The sequence below is a fragment of the Syngnathoides biaculeatus genome, chromosome 15 (assembly GCF_019802595.1).
Source record: "Syngnathoides biaculeatus isolate LvHL_M chromosome 15, ASM1980259v1, whole genome shotgun sequence".
NCBI lineage: Eukaryota > Metazoa > Chordata > Actinopteri > Syngnathiformes > Syngnathidae > Syngnathoides > Syngnathoides biaculeatus.
In genome coordinates, this window is record NC_084654.1 from 19,973,678 (window position 1) to 19,993,229 (window position 19,552).

The 19,552-nt window shown below is 41.5% G+C and overlaps 1 protein-coding gene across 2 annotated transcripts in view; it reads right to left on the minus strand.

The window, feature by feature from the left end:
• Positions 1-2,774: 2,774 nt before the first annotated feature.
• fermt2 (FERM domain containing kindlin 2) overlaps positions 2,775-19,552 on the minus strand; it is a 54,749-nt gene continuing 37,971 nt past the window's right edge. The window contains exons 5-16 of one of the 2 annotated variants that reach the window (XM_061842820.1): positions 19,298-19,523; positions 19,118-19,220; positions 17,544-17,651; positions 13,976-14,110; positions 13,451-13,500; positions 11,497-11,621; positions 11,311-11,417; positions 10,989-11,207; positions 6,537-6,557; positions 4,118-4,242; positions 3,590-3,731; positions 2,775-3,230 (exon numbers count right to left, since the gene is read on the minus strand). In XM_061842820.1, the coding sequence (XP_061698804.1) occupies positions 3,057-3,230; positions 3,590-3,731; positions 4,118-4,242; positions 6,537-6,557; positions 10,989-11,207; positions 11,311-11,417; positions 11,497-11,621; positions 13,451-13,500; positions 13,976-14,110; positions 17,544-17,651; positions 19,118-19,220; positions 19,298-19,523 (1,535 nt within the window). In that variant the 3' untranslated portion in view covers positions 2,775-3,056. The remainder of the gene's footprint in view (positions 3,231-3,589; positions 3,732-4,117; positions 4,243-6,536; positions 6,558-10,988; positions 11,208-11,310; positions 11,418-11,496; positions 11,622-13,450; positions 13,501-13,975; positions 14,111-17,543; positions 17,652-19,117; positions 19,221-19,297; positions 19,524-19,552) is intronic. The other variant, XM_061842821.1, reaches the window with a different exon arrangement.

Sequence of the window (19,552 nt, forward strand, 5' to 3'; positions counted from 1 at the left end):
CAGGAGCAGCACGAGGCTCCGCGTTGGGCCGGCGGTCATGTGACTTGACGTCACGGGTCGCGCGAGCTCCGTGCCGGCACATTAGCATCCAAAAGTCTCCATTTTTAATGCTGTTTACAGATGACATCAGACTAGACAAATTATTTGAAAACAAAAAAAAAAAAATGCAAATCTTGTGATCCAAGAAGATGAGATAAGAACATTGTGACACAGAACCGATGATATGATCATTAGAGCCTTGGCCTCGTGTCGTGTGTAGTCACTCTCCATGGAAACAAGTCAATTTTGTTTTGATGTGCCTCTCAAGTGGCCGCACAATCAGACTCGGAGGAATGATGCAGCGCATCGGGCCGGGACAAAAGGAGATAAAGCGGTTTTCGGTGTCAATACTCGGGTTGGTGGTGTTTTTCCTGCGTAGGCTGATGCAAAGTATTTGGCACGGGCATTTACAAGCTTGACAGTAATGTTGAAAAATTGAGCGGGGACGACGGCAACCAAAAAAGGTGAATCAGGCTCGTTTGGACTGCATTTGACTACAAATGAACTGAGGAGGAGAAAATATATACGATATGAAATATACTCAAATATGACCACAATGTATCCCACAAGGCAATTTGATAAAGCGTAGCAAAAGGTTATGACTGGCAGTTAATTTAGGTAAAACGACGTTATGGTCACACAAGTGAAAAATAATAATTGATAAGGACTTTCAATTTTTTGAAGGATTTTTTGTGATAAACATCTTTCAGCAAATTTTACATATTTCCCAAAAATATTTAAAACATTTACTTTTTTCTCAGGTTAAAAAAAAATGTAACGAACGAAATTGAATGCTTCAAATATTTTGAATCTTTGAGGCGGGGGAGAAGTTTGGTAAGCCAAATACAAGTTACTGCACTCCCCTCTGGTGGACAAAGGTAATTATTGCATCCGTGATTTTTTTTTTCGTCCCAAACTACTTTTGTACACTTTTAAAAAAAATATATATATATATAAGTCGCAATTTGTATTACATTTTTTTGAAAATTAAAATCGCTTTGAAGTATTCATGTTTTTACTGCCACTCACATCATAAGTAAGAACATTCTAAATAAATATGTAAATATCAATATTGTATTCCTCCAATTAGTCTTTTTTTTCCCCCCAGGAAGAAAAAAAAAATAAATAAGATTTTTCTTCTTTTTATATTTATTTTATCATTAAAATTTCAAAAACAAAAATTTCTGAATTTTGAGAGAAAATTAAATTAAAGTAGTATATTGAACTTTGAAATATTTTGAACTAAATAAAGATATCAAGTGAGGCGTTAAATAAAAATTAATTTTATTTTTTTTAAAATAAATGCACGTTGTTTTTTTTTACAGTCAAAAGCAACAAAAAAAAAAAAAAAAAAAAAAAAAAAAAAAAAAAAAAGGACATGCACCGTTACTCCTGACAGAAAAAACAAAAAAAACAAGACAACTTCATATTTCGTAAAATACTTTTTTGGACGACAACAAAAACCTGCAAAGTAATGTTTGCGCAAAAAGAAACATGTATTTCTGTAAGTTTAGTATATTTTCATCTTAACGGGATGACTGTGTGGTTTACGCTCTTGTCAGTCGTCATGTTCAGTACACGCACACGCACACACACACACCCGCACATGCACTCACTTACCTCTCAAAGCCGAGAGAAAAAAAAAACTGTACAATTCTATAAAAGCTGTGTTTTTACATTAGTTACAAAAAATAATAATAATACTTCATGTTGCTTGCATAATTCGTGGTGGGGGGCAGGCGGGGGGATGGGGGTGTGGCCTTTGCTGGTGCGTTCATACAAATCTTAACCAGAAGACGAATAATACTGTGGCGTGAGAGACGGGTAGAGGTAATATGAGGATTATTTTACATGTTCGTTTCCGTTAGACCGATTGTACTAAAACAACGCAAAAAAAAAAAAATGTGGATGTTAATATTTCACAACGTTTCTTCAATATTAAAAGTGACATAATTCATGCAAAGTGGCCACGGTCTTTGTGGGCGAGATCGTCCAAGTAGCCCTAATTCAAACGTTGTCCAAGTGCTTACAGGGGTTGGGAAAAGGCCGTTGAGAACTTATTCGATATCTTACTAGAGCGCCCAATTGTCAAGGTACTCGTACGCCCTGTCCTCACTGGTATGGCAATACATGGCACTAGTAGAATGAGTGTTCTCTCTTAATGGTCATGCTGTTTCCACTAGTGCCTGCTTCAACTGCATGATATTTTTCAAACTAGTAGACACGCGCCGTTCCATGGAGGCACGTGTCCCAAACTAGTAGCATCAGGGACCCAAACGGTAGAGCCAAAGGGCCTCCTACTAGTTTTGGCTCACTTACCGCTGTCCTCCTAGTGGACTCTAGTCATGCTAGTAGTGTGCCCTGGTTGCTCTACTAGTGTACACAGGTCACTGTCATGTCATGCTAGTAGTGCAAAAAAACTGCCTTACTAGTGAGTACAAATACCAATTTCCATTAGTAACAGTTGACCTACAAGTATGGCCTTGTTGTTCTACTACTGTGCTGAATTGACTTACCAAATGAGGACAAAGAGTACATATGTGTACATGGACACCGGTGCACTAGTAGGAAATCAAACAAATGCTCAAATGACTTTCCCTACAGGGATATATCAGGCACTAGTAACCCCATGGATCTAACTCATAGTGCCCCGTGGTAGTTTTGCCTCACTAGTAATAGGGCTGTTGTCCTGCTAATATGCCAGGCTTGTACTGGAGTGTACAAAAACACTACTAGTACACTGAACTGTCATAACTATACGTGGATACCAAGAATATTGAATAACTAGTATAGTATTTACCATTTATTCAATATTTAAGTTGATGTCCATCGCTTTTTGTCCTCTCTAATAAGACAACTCCATGTTACTAGTGAGGCAAACGTGCATGGTACTAGTGCCAGAAAACTCAACTAGCCACCATGTAACGCACTTTACTAGTGCGAACCAGGAACGTGGCAAATCCGTGGACTCTGTTCTGATAAAGTGAGCGGGCGGTGGTCCTACTCATGAGGTCCAGTCAGACCCAGCCGCTGGTGAGCTTGTAGAACATGTCGTCGTCCAGAGTCTCGTTCTGGTCCTTGGCCCGCGTGGACAGGAAGATGTAACCCCCGATAAACTCGTGCACCACCTTGCAGTCCACCTCGGCGCAGATGAACGACAGGCTGGGCTCGTCCGCAAACTCCACGGTCACCTGCAGAGGGCGCCAGAAAAAAAAAACAAGATAAACAAAGACCCGATGACAGACATATTGAGGCTACGTGCTATTGACTTAGTTTAGCAGCTGTTTGAAACCCGAACCCAAGATTTGAAAAAACTGAAAACTGTAACCCAAACTTGAAGCCCTGAGGACCCTGAAACCTTAAGCCCCAAGTTCATTCGACGAAAGCAAACCATAGCTTGAAACAATATTTTGAAACTCTAACACTGGCTCTGAACCCAAACCAAGGCCCTAAATCCTAATTTAAAAGTCTAACCAAAGCGACAAACCTTTATTTGAAAACCTTCTAAAACTAAAAAAATGGGTTCAGTGTGTGTGGTTTTTTTCTGCACCATCTTGATCTCCCAGTTGACGTTCCACTGTTTCATGTTGCTGAAGCGCCAGGTCTTGATGGCGTCCCCGGTGCCGGCGTCCATGCGGATCAGGCGGTTGTACGTGATGCCGATCAGCTCGTCGCGCTTGCCGCCTTGGAACCTGATCGCAGACGTGTGTCAGTGGGTTAGTCTTCTGAATTTCCAAATTCCCATAGATCCACTATATCAAAATCCTTCTACGGTCGAGTGATTAGGGAGTCAGGAATGAGTGAATGACTCCAAACCCACCAACTGCATTCGGGATCATTTATTCATTCCCTAACCACTGGACTGTGTAGGAATTTTCAGTGGACTTTTCATTGAGCTCTGTGGTTCACCTTTTAAAAATCCCTCTAACGGTGATTAGGGAGTAGGGAATGAATGACTGATTCACTGCATTCGGAATAATTAATTCCATACTCCCTAATCAGTAGAATTTGAAAGGATTTGGAGTGAACGTTATAGTGACCTAATATTGTATATGTTATAGCCTCAGGCTAATCGTACTTGGCCAGAAAGTGAGTGATTCCAAACTCTGGCAGCGACTGCCACGCTTGGATGAAGCGCATCTTGGCCTCAATCAGACTCATCTGGGCCACGTTCTGGTGGGCTTCAAGGATGCGGGCTGAGATCTGAAATACACACAGAGACACACGCATGAACGTGTTTAGCATTCTACTTGTGTATGTTTGATGACCCGTCACCAAGACCCCCACAGAGTGTCACCAAGTTGGACAAAGGAGCTGATGTCCCCAACTGAGGACAAGAGGAGGACTCCAACCCATGCAACACTGCATGCATTGAATGAATGCATCGAAACGTGTTCACAACACTGTTTTCTCACCACCAACCCACGGATACGGTGGGTTGTAAGTAAGTAATTTTTACTGTATATCGGAGTTGTACCAGAGGCAAGACACAGCCCTAATCCATCCTAGAAAACCTACTTTCAATCCAGGACCAAGGCGTGAAACCGTACTTTGAAATCATAAACCTGGCTTGAAAGCCTAAGCAAGGCTGGACCCATACTTTGAAACCTTCGCCCTGAGCTGAAACCCTAACTTGAAACTCTAAAATTGTCTTGAAACCTTAATTTGATACCTTAAAACCTAATTTGAAACACTATCACAGTTTAACACGAGAACCCAGGCTAGAAAGCTTATTTTAAAATCCGACTTTGAAACCCTAAACCTTTCTTGAAACCCTAATTTGAAACTCCCAACCCTTGTTTGAAACCTTGGTTCAACACTTTGAAAACCTAAACCTGTCCTGAAAATGCATTTCAAAACCCCAAATTTACATACAAACTAGTTTGAAATCTTAACCCGGGTTTAACCTTTAACCCAAATATCGTAATTTCCAGCCAATAAACCGCAACTTTTTTCACACGCTTTCAACCCTGCGGCTCATGCGGTGATGCGGCTAATTTGTCCATTTTTTTTTTTCTAACGGCCGCAAGGGTAAGGGTAAAGGTAAGATTGAGACCGGTGGAATATATGTGCCGAGGAAGTGACTTTTACCGGTCTGTCCCTGTTAGCCCTGCGCTAGCGTTACTGCAGTGTCTCTGTGGTTTTTACCGGTATGTTTTTTTTTTTTTAGCCGGCCCTGTTAGCGCTGTGCTGCTGCCGCGTCTCAGTGATTTTTACCGGTATGTTTTTTTTTTAACCAGTTCTGTTAGCACCACGCTAGCATGTTTCTGCAGGGTTACTGCTGCGTTTCAGTGATTTAGTTTTTTTTTTTTTTTTTTTTTTTAACTGGCTCTGTTAGTGCTGTGCTATCGTGTTGCTACTGTGGAGCTGCTATGGCTGTTTTTCTTTTTTTTTTTTTAAGCTCTGTTCGTGCTTCAGTGTTGTTGTTATGTTAAGCTAAGCTAAGGAATTAAAACTTTGAAAACTCTTTCTGTGTACCGTCTTTCTTCAGTGATTTTCACCGGTATGTTTATTTTTTTAACCGGCCCTGTTAGCGCAGCGCTAGGGTTAGCATTACCGCGGTGCCGCTAGTGTTAAACTCTGTGTGCCATCTTTCTATGTAAATATCTCATGTTTCAATGTGGGTTTCAATGTGGGGACTTGCGGCTTTTACACAGGTGCGGCCAAATGGTATTTCCTTTTAAGGCTTACAATCCGATGCGCTTTCTAATGCCGGAAATTGCGGTAGTTGTTCACTCCCATTACTCTGGTTGTGAACTATAATTCAAAACCCCAACCCGGGTTTGAAACCTCATCTGAATCTGAAATCCCACCCCAGTTTGAAACCGTATTGCAGGTTTGAAACCCCATTTAAACAGGCTGGGACAGACGTGTGAAGTTTTGCCATCCGCTCTCTTTGTGTTGATCACAAGTGTTGCTGTCCGCCGAGTACGTTACATTACACATCACGCAAAATCCTGGCGTCATTTACTGATCCGACTGAGTGATACCCTGCCACAAAATCCCACTTTCAATGGATTCTGTGTTAAAGGCATAAATGACACATCTACTGTTCTTGCTGATTTGGCCTTTTTTTTGTAGGCTCTCCACTTGCTCATAAAATCTTCTATCCCTTTTAATGACTTCGACCCGTTGCTAAAACAAAAAGAAGACACTTTGTTTCTTTGGAACATGAACAAGCTACTCTACTCTTCAGCTCCAGATGTTGATGAGCTTTCCATTCCCAAGGCATTAAGCGGTCTCGTAAGCGCCAAATCAATGCAGACAACAACACAGTGAGGGGAATTAATCAATGGAGGAGATGATCTCGTGCATGACATAAGTGGTCCTTGAACACATTGGATATGTTAAGTGTTAAACAGGTTAGAAGCTACGTATATCTAGCACACTTCTCTGCTATTTGACACCAAGGTGTGGTTACATGAGAGGAGGCTACTAACCTACAAGTGGTCGGGGTTATCAAACATGCACCCAGTGGACACTCAGGATCAACTTACCAAATCCCTGATTAAGCCTTGCTGGAGAGGGAAGGACAGAAGGGATGAGAAACGCAGGAGAAAGAATCAAACCGACTGGACGCGGGAAGTAAAATCATGTCCGCGAGGATGGAGTAGGTAGGAAAGAAAAGAACATTAGTGGCGAGTCATTGAGAAATTAATCAGATCTTTACCGAATTCAACTTTAATTTGCGAATGAGTGAGGCATTGTGTTGCATATTATCAATTCAAATATTTTACTCCACAGGAGACACAAAAATAATTTTAAAAATATTCGGAACAAAATATGTTTTGAATCCATTTTACATTTCAACAAAATAATTTGTATTATCGTATTTCAAATTATATTTTAAATTTACATTATTTTTATTAGCATTTTCCCATAGTGTTAAAAGTTTGTGAACTATAGTTCATAAAAAGTAATATTTTGCATTTTAAGGTTCCTTCAGATGACTACCGTAATTTCCGCCCTATAAGCCGCAACCTTTTTCAAAGCCTGAGGTTTTTGCGATGACGCGGATAATTTGTGCATATTTTTCTAACAGCTGCAAGGGGGCACTCAAGCGGAAAAGGTACGAGTGAGACCAGTGGAATATATGTGCCGAGGAAGGGACTTTTACCAATCTGGCCCTGTCATCGCTGCATTAGCGTGTTGCTGCCGTGTCTCAGTGATTTTTACCGGTATGTTTTTTTTTTAACCGGCCCTGTTAGCGCGGCGCTAGGGTGAGCGTTAGCGCATGGTGGCTAGCTGGCATTAAACTTTGTGTCCCGTCTTTCTTTGTAAATATCTCTTGCGTCAATGTGGGCACTTGCGGCTTTTACACAGCTGCGGCGTATGTATGTACCAAATGGTATTTCCTTTACAACTGTACTGGGTGAAGTTTATAACCAGGTGCGCTTCGTAGGCTGGGAATTACGGTAGTTCATTTTACTCACAAATTCTCAATCTTATTCATTGTCCACCAGCTTTAGATATCACTTTGTGTCAGACACCAATCTACCGCAAACATTCACAAAAAAGTTGCTGAAAGTGATGAGAATCTCCTGCAATTCTTCTTCCAGCCACAAGTGGGTGATGTAGAACAGAATGTCTGTTGCCCATTTGGTTTTCTGACCACACGCACACCCAGGAAGTTGATTGTTATTTTGTTGTTTTCTCTTAACGTGTGTAATTTGGACGGGGAATTCCTGTGTGTGTGTGTGTCCAGTGGGACCTTTTGCTAACAGGAAGTCCTATTTGAGGTGGGGGATGGGGGGGATCAAAGCTGACACTGCTTTTCCCAGGCAGTTTTCTTGAGCAGTATGAACCCCCCAGTACAGTATTAGCTGGACTGTTCACTTTAAAGGATACCGGGTCATTTGAGTACCGCAGTCCAAATTTGTATTGAAATGAAACCACATGGCAAGAGTAAACTATGGTGACCACCTCACCCTTCCTCCTAACACACTGATGAGCAGCAGTGTACTCAGCTGTTACAATGCTGAAGATTACATCGTTTGATTTGCAAGCAAGAATTTGAGATACAAGCGCTAGATTGCGACGGCTAACTTAACAACAAGCAGTCGGATAATGCAAAAATCTTCTTCAAAAAAGAGGCAAAGTTAATCACTTGTCACAGGCAGTTGAAGTTTACCCCAAAACTTAACATAAAACAAAGATAATTCCATGTTGTGTTTAATCAAAACCACGTAACTTTGCCTTATGGAAATCCGTTAGCTGAATGCTACATGCGTAATGCCAAAGATGACAAAACTAACAATATTCACAACAATTGTTGGAGTTATAAACTTTTAAAGAATTTACATTTAAACACAAACTTTCTCAACACAGACAGAGAAAATAACTATATACACACTAGATTTTACGCCGATCTGATTGGCTTGATCGATACAGGCCGAAAATTAGCATTTTATGTTGATGAGCTTTGTCATAATTAGCCGATATGATCAATGACATCATTGATCGGCTTTGCAAAAGAAATTTGCTCTTAGTCGCGATTGTGTATTATATTAAGTTATTATTTTTTAAAACGTGTCGACAAGACAGACACATAATGCGAGGATCAGACAACCAAATTTGGGTCTTTCACGATTGCACTACGTCACACTACTGCAATAAAGTCTTGTATCCTGATACCGACGCATACCGTCTTTTACGATCACCGGGCTTTACCTTGTCAACGCAAATGCAAACGAATACATTCGGTTACCACGGCGACAATGGATTGAACTTGGTTGGTCAAAAAAAGAAGATGAGGGGAAAAATAATGTGGTGGTGATTGCTTTGAGGTATGTTCACGTACTTTTAAGACAATACAGTTCGATTGCACCCCCCAAAAAAACGTTATGTAGCCTAATAAGCTAGTGCTAGCACTAAAAGTTGTACATAAGTCTGTCTTCTGCGTTTCATCTTAAAACCTGTGTAGTGTCTCTAAGCATAATTAATATTATTATTATTTCCACCCTCTTCTCAGTATGAGCATTACGTAAAGTAATAAAAGGCGGAAAATATTATGTGTAAGCTGGGATAGGCTCCAGCATGCTCGCAACTCTAGTGAGGTAAGCGGTACAGAAACTGATGATTTTTTTTTTCCCCTTTCTGTTGTAAAAATAAAAGATAAACATTCACATATTTTTTACTTTTACTACATTTTATTTCTATACTTTCTAAAAACTCGAGTACAGTTTTTACACTTCATAAGTATCTGTAGTTCTATTTAAGGAAACTATAGGCTGAGAGTTTTTTCTATCTATTATTTTTTAATGGCAATGACGGACGAGGCGGGGGGAAGAGGGACTGAGGGACCCTCAAGTTTAGCATTGTATGTGTTACTTGGTAGGACAGGAGGGGAGAGGAGTCCAGGGTGAGACAAGGCCAGGAGGCGGCCATATGGGAAGCATCAGACGCCACATTGTCCCAGCCCACTCCCCCAGCAGAGAGTCATCAACAAGTCAACAAGCTCCCACTAAACACTCACATGGCCACAACGCAAACCATCTGGTGTCTTACTGAGAGCAAACTGCTTACTTTTGAGACACACTCACTAGTTACTTACAGCTTACCGGAATGTACTGGGATTGATTTATGTTGTCTCTTCTCTCTCTCTTGTCTGCCCCAAGTGCAAGATGGTATCGTGGCCTTCGTCTGTTGCTTTTTTGGTTCAGTCTCTTTTTATTTTATTTTATTTTTTTTTAATCGTTCTTTCATCTTTCTAAAACCCAGAATTAGCAGTGTTTGTTGTTGCTGTCCCGTTTCAAACTACTGAATAGTAGATGACATCACAATTGTTATTTTAAGTTACTGTTTTAATTTTTGTTGTGGGTGGCACAGTGGAGCAGCTGTAGAGTGTTAGCCTCACAGTTCTGACGACCAGGGGTTTAAATCCCGGCCCTACCTGGGTGGGGTTTGCATGTTCTCCCCGTGCCTGTGTGGGTTTTCTCCGGGCACTCTGGTTTCCTCCCACATTCCAAAAACATGCATTAATTGGAGACTCTAAATTGCCCCTAGGTGTGTTTGTGAGTGCGACTGTTTGTCTGTCTCCATTCGCCCAGTGCTTGGCTTGCAACCAGTTCAGGGTGTACCCCGCCTCCTTCCCAATGACAGCTGGGATAGGCTCCAGCACTCCCGCGACCCTTGTGAGGATGAGCGTCTCACAAAATAGATGGATGGACTTTTTGTTGTCTCCATATCAGAATCAGCTATCTTGGCCAAGTATGTAACTCCACACAAGGATGTCTGCCCCTTCTATTTAAGTAGCAGCAGACTTGCTGTTCTTGCTTTTTCCATTTTTCACTCAAATGACATACTAGCTTTTGTTCTTTATTTTTGTTGTCTCTTTATTCTCTGCACGTCAAAATAATTGCCAGGTTTTGTTATTAGTTTGTGTTGTGTTTCTGTCTGTTCCTTTTCAAACAAATTAGAGCACTGCAGTTTTTGTTTTCTTTTTTCGGTTCCCTTCTTTTTGTTGTCTGTCCCTTCTGAAACCACATATTTGGACTGTTGTATTCTTTAAACACTACTGTTGCAATTTCTCTCTCTCTTTGTTCCCTCTTTTTCTCTGTCCCCTCTCAAACCACCTACAAGCATGTTATCCATCCATCCGTCCATTTTCTTTCCCGCTTATCCTCATGAGGGTCGCAGGGAGTGCTGGAGCCCATCCCAGCTGTCAAACGGGCAGGAGGCGGGGTACACCCTGAACTGGTTCCCAGCCAATCGCAGGGCACATGGAGACAGACAAACAGCCACACTCACAATCACACCTAGGGGCAATTTAGAGTGTCCAATTAATGTTGCACGGGGAGAACATGCAAACTCCACACAGGCGGAGCCGGGATCGAACGCGGGTCATCAGAACTGTGAGGCCAATGCTTTACCAGCTGATCCACCGTGTCACCCCAAGCGTGTTATATTCTTATACTTATTTTTTGCAACTTTCTCGACTTCAAACTCACCTGCTTGTTCTTGTACTTCTTCAGGTAGCGCGGTGACACAAGGCACTCGGGGTTGATGTCTGTGGTGATGGGCTCGATGAACTGCGGGTCGGGGTTCATGTGCTGCATCTTTAGAAAGGACAGGATGTTCTGCACTTCCAAGTTGTAAGAGCTGTCCGCCATCGTCTTTCCTTTGGACGCCAGACGACAGGCGGCCATCCAGTGGGCATACTGCTTCTCCTGAGTAAAAAAAAAAAAAAAAGCAGCATAATACTGACACTGAACTCAAATCCAAGTGTTGAAAAAATTCAGCACTTATTGACGGCCGCAGTGGTGAGCTGACCGTATCGCACCGCAGCCAGATCTCGTTCATTCCGTCTGCCACAGGGATTAGCAGCTTGATGTTGAATTTCTGACCTGATATGTTCACATCCGGGGTCACCTCACAGCCTAAAATGACAGCATTTGTTAGACGAACGACATGCAGATACATGCGTGAAAGGGAGAGTATTTTTTTATGCTTATGCACCTCTGAGGTTCATTTGGTGAGCGGGCGTTCCATGTGCCTCCTCTTTGCTCTTGTAACAGGAAATTGTGATGTCTTTGAATGTGCACCAATACTGCTTGTAGCCCTTCAGTGTCAGCTTCTTGGGTCTAGAAAACACATCACACATACAAGTTAAAATCAAATCAAAAGCCTTTATTGTCATTATCTGTTGTGCACACAATGAAATGATGAGTGCTTCTCCACAAGGTGCAATAAAATAAAAATCGAAGAACATCTTGGGTAAAAAAAAACAAAACAAAAAAAAACAATGGATAAAACATCAAGGCACAGTGATGCTAAAACAAATAAATAAATGCACAAAAGTGCCGTTGCAAAATATTACAATACATTGTTGTTATGTTCAGTGGTTTGAGTTATGCAGTAAGTTTCAGAATTACAGCAATGTTAAAACAAAACCAAGAACGTCGATAGCTTTATTTTTCCATACAAGCTAAATCTTTGCGGTTGTGTCATGAGACTTGCGACTGCATGTCTTGGCCGGGGGGGGGGGTCTGATGGCGCGGGAAGATGCAGATCCGACATGGCAGCACCAAATGTATTGTGAGGGTCTGTTGGGAACGTCTGTCAGAATGAGTTTCAACTCCCACCTCTGAAAGAACCCCTCGTGTCCCATGCCCGAAATGGAGGAGTTCAATTACCTTGGGGTCTGGTTCTCGAGTGAGGGAAGAATGGAACGGGAGATCGACGGGCAGATCGTTGCAGTGTCTGCAGTGATGCAGACTTTGTATCGGTGCGTTGTGGTAAAGAAGGACCGAAGTCGAAAGGTGAAACTCTTGATTTACCGGTTGATCTATGTTCCCACCCTTACCCACGGTCACGAGTTGTGGGTCGTGGCGGAAAGAACAAAATCCCGGATACAAGCTGACGGAACATGTTTCCTCTGCTGAGTATCTGGGCTCTCCCTTTGAGATAGGGTGAGAAGCTCGGTCTACAGACATTCAGATGATTATGATTATATTCGCCAGGCCACAATAATTTTGCTTGTATTCCCAGCACATCTGCTATGTTTCTTGCCTTATTTACACTATATTTCATACAGTTTTGATTAACTTTCTTTAATGCCAAGTGGGTGTTTTTTGGGGTAGTCATGCAGGTGTGTAAGGGTGGGTACAATACTTATTTTGCGATGAATTGTATGGCAGTCATTTATGAAGCAGTACAGACAAATGCTATTCAAACTGCCATACTGTTACCATATGTAATGTGCCCCACATATCCCGTCAACACTGCATAACAAACAAAAATGTTTCATTTTTAGCTATTAAATTCTTGTCCCTTTAAAAAAAATGCTTTGGACTAAAATTTTATCGCAAAACAATGCAAAATTGATTGAATTTCTTTAACATTTTGCGTGTCTGTGCATGCCACTTCATTATATTTTAGCTATTGTGATGTTCCAAGGGGACTTTACTTCTATTATTGGCAAAATTTGAATGACAAATCAGTGTCTTCTGATATTAGCCTTGCGTCAACATGGGGAGATTCAACCAATCCATTTACAGGTATCAGATTCATATCCACATTTGAAATGAAATTTTATCACCATGCCGTGTAAATGCACCCGTGCGGTCATGCCAAGCCAAGGTTGGATGCAATAGCATTAATGAGGAAATGCAATTTCAAGTCAACCTCAATATGACCCCCCCCCCCCTGTCCTCCTATCAGTCTATCAGCAAAGGCACAAAGCCAAAGACTGAATACACTTTAAAAATGTGCTTAGTCCAAAACTTCAAAGTGAAACAGAAAGGCCTTTGGCAAACAATCCAACATGGATATTAAACAGGCCTCTGTGCTGGCAGTTATTTAAGGCCATTTCCTGCTTCCTGCTGGATAAATATGCCACCCTACCCCCACACTTAGCAATGTTTTCTGAATGAAGAACCTGTGTTGTGGTATTGGCTCGGGGTGGACTTACTTGAAGACCTTGACGTAGTCTGCTAGCTCGGGAATGGAAGTGATGTCACCCTGCGAGGAAATAAAAAAAGACAGTTGGAACCTCTTAAAAGTTGAACTTGTTAAACAAGCTTTGCCATCTGAAAAAAATATAAATTAATTAGTCCAGGCACAAAATGCCATCATAAAACCCATTTCAACTAAAGAGTGAGCTCCAGCATTTGTGGTTGGGCATTCATAAATTCACATTTTCTCTTTTTTTGTTACAACTAGTTAGAATTGTTGTGTCAAAGAAGAATTGAAGTGGGTTGAGCAGTTTTTTAGAAAAAGGTCATCATTTGCTACCATCTTATGGCATCCTTCGGCAATTATACTATAAACCTTTAACCTTAATTTCTGGATTTTTGTGATTTGCAGCAGGGCTGAATCCCTATCCAGCGGCCCGCTTTCAATTGAAATTTGAAACATTGTTTCAGGCTGAAAAATTTTTGTGGAACTCCATTTTGTCCCACATTTGGGGAGGTTCCGTCTGCGAGTGTTTTCCTACCAGGGCGTTGGACGTCTTGCCTCCCTCCAGCGTGATCTCCAGGTCGGAGAGGGCGGCGTCCACCTCATCCACCTCCTTCTCGCTGTTGTTCATGTGGTTGTCCGACGACATTACGGATAGCTTGTTGATGTGGTACTGAGGGGGAAGAGAGAGAGAGGACAGGAAGAACAGTGAGTTCAATTCATGTTGTGACCACGCTCGTGACTCAAAACATTTGCATCTCAAAATCAACTTTCCCCATTGATTTTATTTTTTTAACCCTTTAAATTTCCAATGTGCCTGCAAAATGCACAGGTTGTATGACAACCTTTGTGTGCGTGTTATCTTTTTTTATTTGTACTCTCAGCAGGAGTTAAGGTTTTTTTTTTTTTTAGTTGCTGATATGATGTATAAAAGCGACAAGTGTACATGTTGTATTGTACAACTTGTGAATAAAGTTCTTGTGAGCGCACAGTTTTTGTGTGCCCATTATTGGACATAGCATTATGGCAACAAACATGGAGCTTCTCTTTGCACCGCTGCCTCCGTTCCTCACAAACAGTCCTGCAATCTGGGTGGTATGAATAATTGGAAGACTTTTGCCGATCATATAGCCAGAACTAACCATGGAGAACTAACCGCTGTGAGGCTAACCGATATTTTCATCCACAACCATATTATTTCCTTAGTCTCTGACCCTTGCAGACAGAAAAACTGTCGCCTTGTTGGCTGGCTATTGCACTGCTCCACAGGCCCTTATAGTCTGGCGACGGCACCAGACAGACGGGTTGAAAGTCCTCTGGAAACTGGCCAATCTGCTACATGGGGAACGTCACGTAACCGAACCCGGAAAAGAAGCAAGCAGATGTCCTGTGTATGCCACAATAACTTCCAAAACAACAGATTGATGAAATTATTACCTACACTTGCTCAAATTATTAATTTATTTACCTGTAAACATATATGATAAACCCAAGCATGAATAAAGCCTAAATAAAAGATAATGTCCTCTTTGGTGGCCTTGTGGTAACATTTTGTATTTAGAAAAACAAAAACAAAACAAAAAAAAAGACATCATAGATGTTTAAAACGTTCCCTTCACAGGAGTAAGTGCTTTAGCCTCGATAGCCAAAATCTGGAAGAAGGTTGTGCTTATACCAGATGAGGAAGCGAGATGCAAAAAAACGGGCTTAAAATTTTGTCAACTTCAAACGATGATGCAAAGTCTTAAAGTCGAATCATCAACTAATCGGTTCAACCGCTAATTCTTAAGTACCGTATTTTCCACACTAACACTAACCTAACCCTAACCCTAAACTTTTTTCCATGTATAAGGCGCACCACATTATAAGGCGCATAGAATAGATGCTACAGTACAGTCAGGGGTTACGTTATGTATCCATTAGATGGAGATGCACTCAAGGTTCAATATTGATGCACATATAAGGCCCACCGGATTATAAGGCCCATCGCTTTCGAGAAAATTAAAAACTTTCAGGTGCGCCTTATAGTGGGGAAAATACGGTAACCTTTTTGCTCTTTATTTTGCCAATAGTACAAGTCCATCGACGACCAGCACACAGCGCTTCCAATTCCTAAACAAAATGTAATTCTCCATTAGTCATTAGTACTGGGCATCTCCACTTCCTAAAAATCAAAATTGTGTCAGTCATTTGCACCATTGGAGTGCAGTAGGCCATTAAAACATCTCTTTTTGGAACTCATGAATATGATTACTACATGAAATTGTTACCTTGTCCGAAAAGGATAGCAGAAGTTGGAAATTGAAAAAACAGACAAAAATCCACACCCTTGGAAAGATTTGTTAGATCAGCGTTAACCAAGCTAAAATACTTGAAAAGAGTAGGCAAGGTGGAAACAAACGGCCGACATAGGGTTCAGAAAGCTAGGAGGGGAAAATTAGAAGGGTAAGTGCTAACATTAGCCACGGCAACACAAAATATAATTTGTTGACAAATGCTCTAATGCCAGTCCTCTTCTGTCATTTGAATAAACAGCTGTCGACCAGTGATACACAAACAGACACACTCATAGTTGAGGTTAGCCAATGTGGGACAAAGGGCGCAAATGTGACTCAGTAGTCCTCTACTGCTGGTTTTTAAATATTTGCGAGGCCTGGCAAGGTTGTTTCCTGTTAGCTGCAAAGTTCAAAACGACCCCAGCGTTTATTATCTAACACCTGATTATCTCATCGCGCTGCCAACCCGAGCTGGCGACAAAGTGAATGCGGGCAATCCGGGGTCTTTTTTTAGGGGCTCAGTATCCGCCTTTCCCTCTCGTGAAACCTCAGTCAACGCCGTGAGCTCGTGCTACCCTTGATGAAAAATAGTATCAAACAGTAGGGGAGCGTCCCGACACCCAAGTTAGATTAGCGTCTTGCGAGTGTGGAGTAACAGGAAACCAGTTAATTATAACCGTGAAGCTGAAACTCATGAGTGAAAACAGTGTGCTGCGGACACTGGTTGGTCGGGGGGCCAAACGCACAGCATCCTGTGACTCAATGATTGTCTATAATTAACGCCAAGGGTGAGGACAGGGTGGCGTCCCCAGGGTCATGGCACCCACACTTTTTGTGGGGTCTGAAACAGTAAAGGTACCACCCCAAAGACGAAGGCAGAGGACACACATACCTGATTCTTAGCTTAACTGTTTTTTAACATGGTGATTTTTTAAAAAATGTGCCGTAATTCCTGGCCTACAGAGCGCACCTGGTTATAAGCGGACCTTTTGGTACATACATACGCCGCAGCTATGTAAAAGCGACAAGTGCCCACATTGAAACCCACACTGAAACATGAGATATTTACAAAGAAAGACGGTACACAGAGAGTTTAATGCTAGCGCCGCCACGCTAACGGCAACGCTAACATTAGCACTAACAGGGACGGTTAAAAAAAAAAAAAAAAAACATCCCGGTAAAAATCACTGAGACACAGCAGCAACACGCTAGCACAGCACTAACAGGGCCGAAAGTCACTTCCTCGGCACATATATTTCACCAGTGTCACTCTTACCTTTTCCGCTCAAGTGCCCCCTTGCGGCCATTGGAAAAAATGCACAAATTATCCGCATCACCGCATAATCCACAGGGTTGAAAGCGTGTGGAAAAAAGTTACGCCTTATAAACCGGAAATTACGGTACATAAAAATTCTCATGTATGCGCTTAATGAATTACAGTGCTTGGCCTAGAGTAACACAATTCTAGGAACTTAAAAAGTTGGGCACTTTCCATGGAAATTAATAGGAATAAAATGGAATCAAAACTGAAGGTTTGGCAATGAATGTACTGTAATTGCCTTGCATGTAGGTAAGGAAAGCTGATCTTGCACAGATGCCATGATAATGACAAAACAAAATGTTTGGATATATTCCTATTAAATGAAAAAAATAAAATTCTCAGTTAATTCCCATCAATCGCCATCGGGAAAATTTAATGAAAACGGAGGGAAATGCTCAAATTTGAACCAATCATCTCTATGTGTGCACTCAACGGGGGAATGGCCTCCCATTTGTAGGTCAACTTGGATGACTGAATGTATCAAACACGGAGTGAAAAGTCAGTTTTACCTGCAAAGCGGCAAACATCATCATTTCTTCCTCTGTGCACTCGATTTCCTCCAGCAGGATGGCCCATTTTGACTGCTCGTAGAGCTGGTTCACCCTTATGGCGTCATACTGGGGAGGGAAAGGTTGTTCACATTCGTAAATACACAAAGAAACATGCACCCAATCATAAACCATAAAAAGTACAAATAAGTAACAACTTGTAAATGAACCGAAATATTCTTCTTCCTCTTCAACATTTCTTTGAAAAGACGGCCGACCAAATATTTTGGAGCATGAGATGCTCAGTTTAGTGTGCATCAAAGGGCAAACTTTCACTGTTTTTTTTTTATTTTTGCAACAGTCCTTTTAAAAAAAATGGCTCCACTTCAAAATAAGGAATCAAGTGGTCTTTGAGAGCAAGACTCAAGTGAATTCCTTTTGGATTATGCCTTTGCCATTAAAGTTAATCCCAAGTGTTTTCTTGTTTTTACATCTAAGTATTAATAGTTTTGACCTTACTGCGGCACTGGAACAAGTCTAACTGTTCAGTATAAAATATTTACACAAAGTTTATCAAGAAGCACGACAATAACAAAAGAATCAAATGTGGAAGGAAGTCCAAAAGACTGTCGACATAAATTGCAGACCTTGGCTAATCAGTACAAGATGAGCAACAAAATGAATTACATAAATATCCATTGATAACATCAAATTGCTCCACGGTTGCTAGTGTAAATCCCCTAGGAGCTAATTGCTATCGTTGTGCTTTTCCCCCACCCACTCATATTTCTGTCAGGCATTTCCAAAAGGTGATTAGTTTATAATTTAGATTTTACTATGCAGTAGTGCTGTGAGATTACAAGTGATCTGATTTAGGAATTTTTTTGAGATGATAGCTATTATCCGGACTATTTTTCCTTTGACCGTGACTGCAAATTTGCGTGTGCTGCGTGGTGGCAATAAACTATAGTAGAAACACTTCACAATGAGCAGTGGCAAATAGTGAACATTAATCAAAAAAAGGGAGCTTCAAGATGTTTAATGCCAGTCCCAATTGAAGTATGTAAATGCTGTAATCTGATCCTTTTAATAAGACGTAGTGAGGATAAATTGTCGAGAAAATGAATGAATAAATGAATGAATGAATAAATATTGAAAATTAACCCATTCATCGGCAGGGTGGCAATTTTTGCCTTATTGAGATAAAAGTCTCCTAACAGGCCACAATCAAGGATATTTCGTTTATGGTTAACTTTACTAATTTATAATTTCGTCCCAAAAATGGGATGCTGCCCGCGAGAGGGTACTTGGGTTTTCTTAGATCGTCCCAAAAACAGGACCTTGCTCATTAAAGGATATATTTTTCAAGGGGGAGAAAAAAAAATGGAGGATATGATGCGTGAAAATCATGATGTCCCAAAATTGGGACGCTGCCCACGAATGGGTTAAGAGACGATCTAAAAACAGGAACGAGTCAAAGTCACCCCGGATAGGACTGTGTTAAGAGTTTCCACTATCCTGTAAGTAGTGCAACAGTTTAACTTGATGGGAGAATCCTGAAAAAACTGCATTGACTATGATTATTGAAAAATTACCTTTGGGTTGAGGTCAAAGAAACTGTGGTATTTAAACCTAAGCAGCAACACCTCATTCTCTTTGACATCTTGCTCCATCAGAGACCTGGAGGAGTCCAACCACCTGTACATACACGGTCAACGTTTTTATAATAGGGACAAAATACACTGCACCGAGCGACTAAGTGACTTTCGACTCACCCCTGGTTGATCTTAGCCTTGTCCAGCAGAGACTGCGGTTTGTAGAGCTTGACCAAGATGTCCGGGGAGGCGATGGGTTGGCTGACGGCGAGGATGCCGGGGTTGCCCTCCGAAAGGGGGCTGTCGCCGAACCAGGCGGACGTGGGTGACAGCGGGCTGCCGTCCCTCGAGTCGTACGTGGGGGTCATGGTTTTACTGTATAAGCCGGGGCTGGAGTAGATGCTTCCTGAAAGTCATCCGTTCAGGGGATTGCAT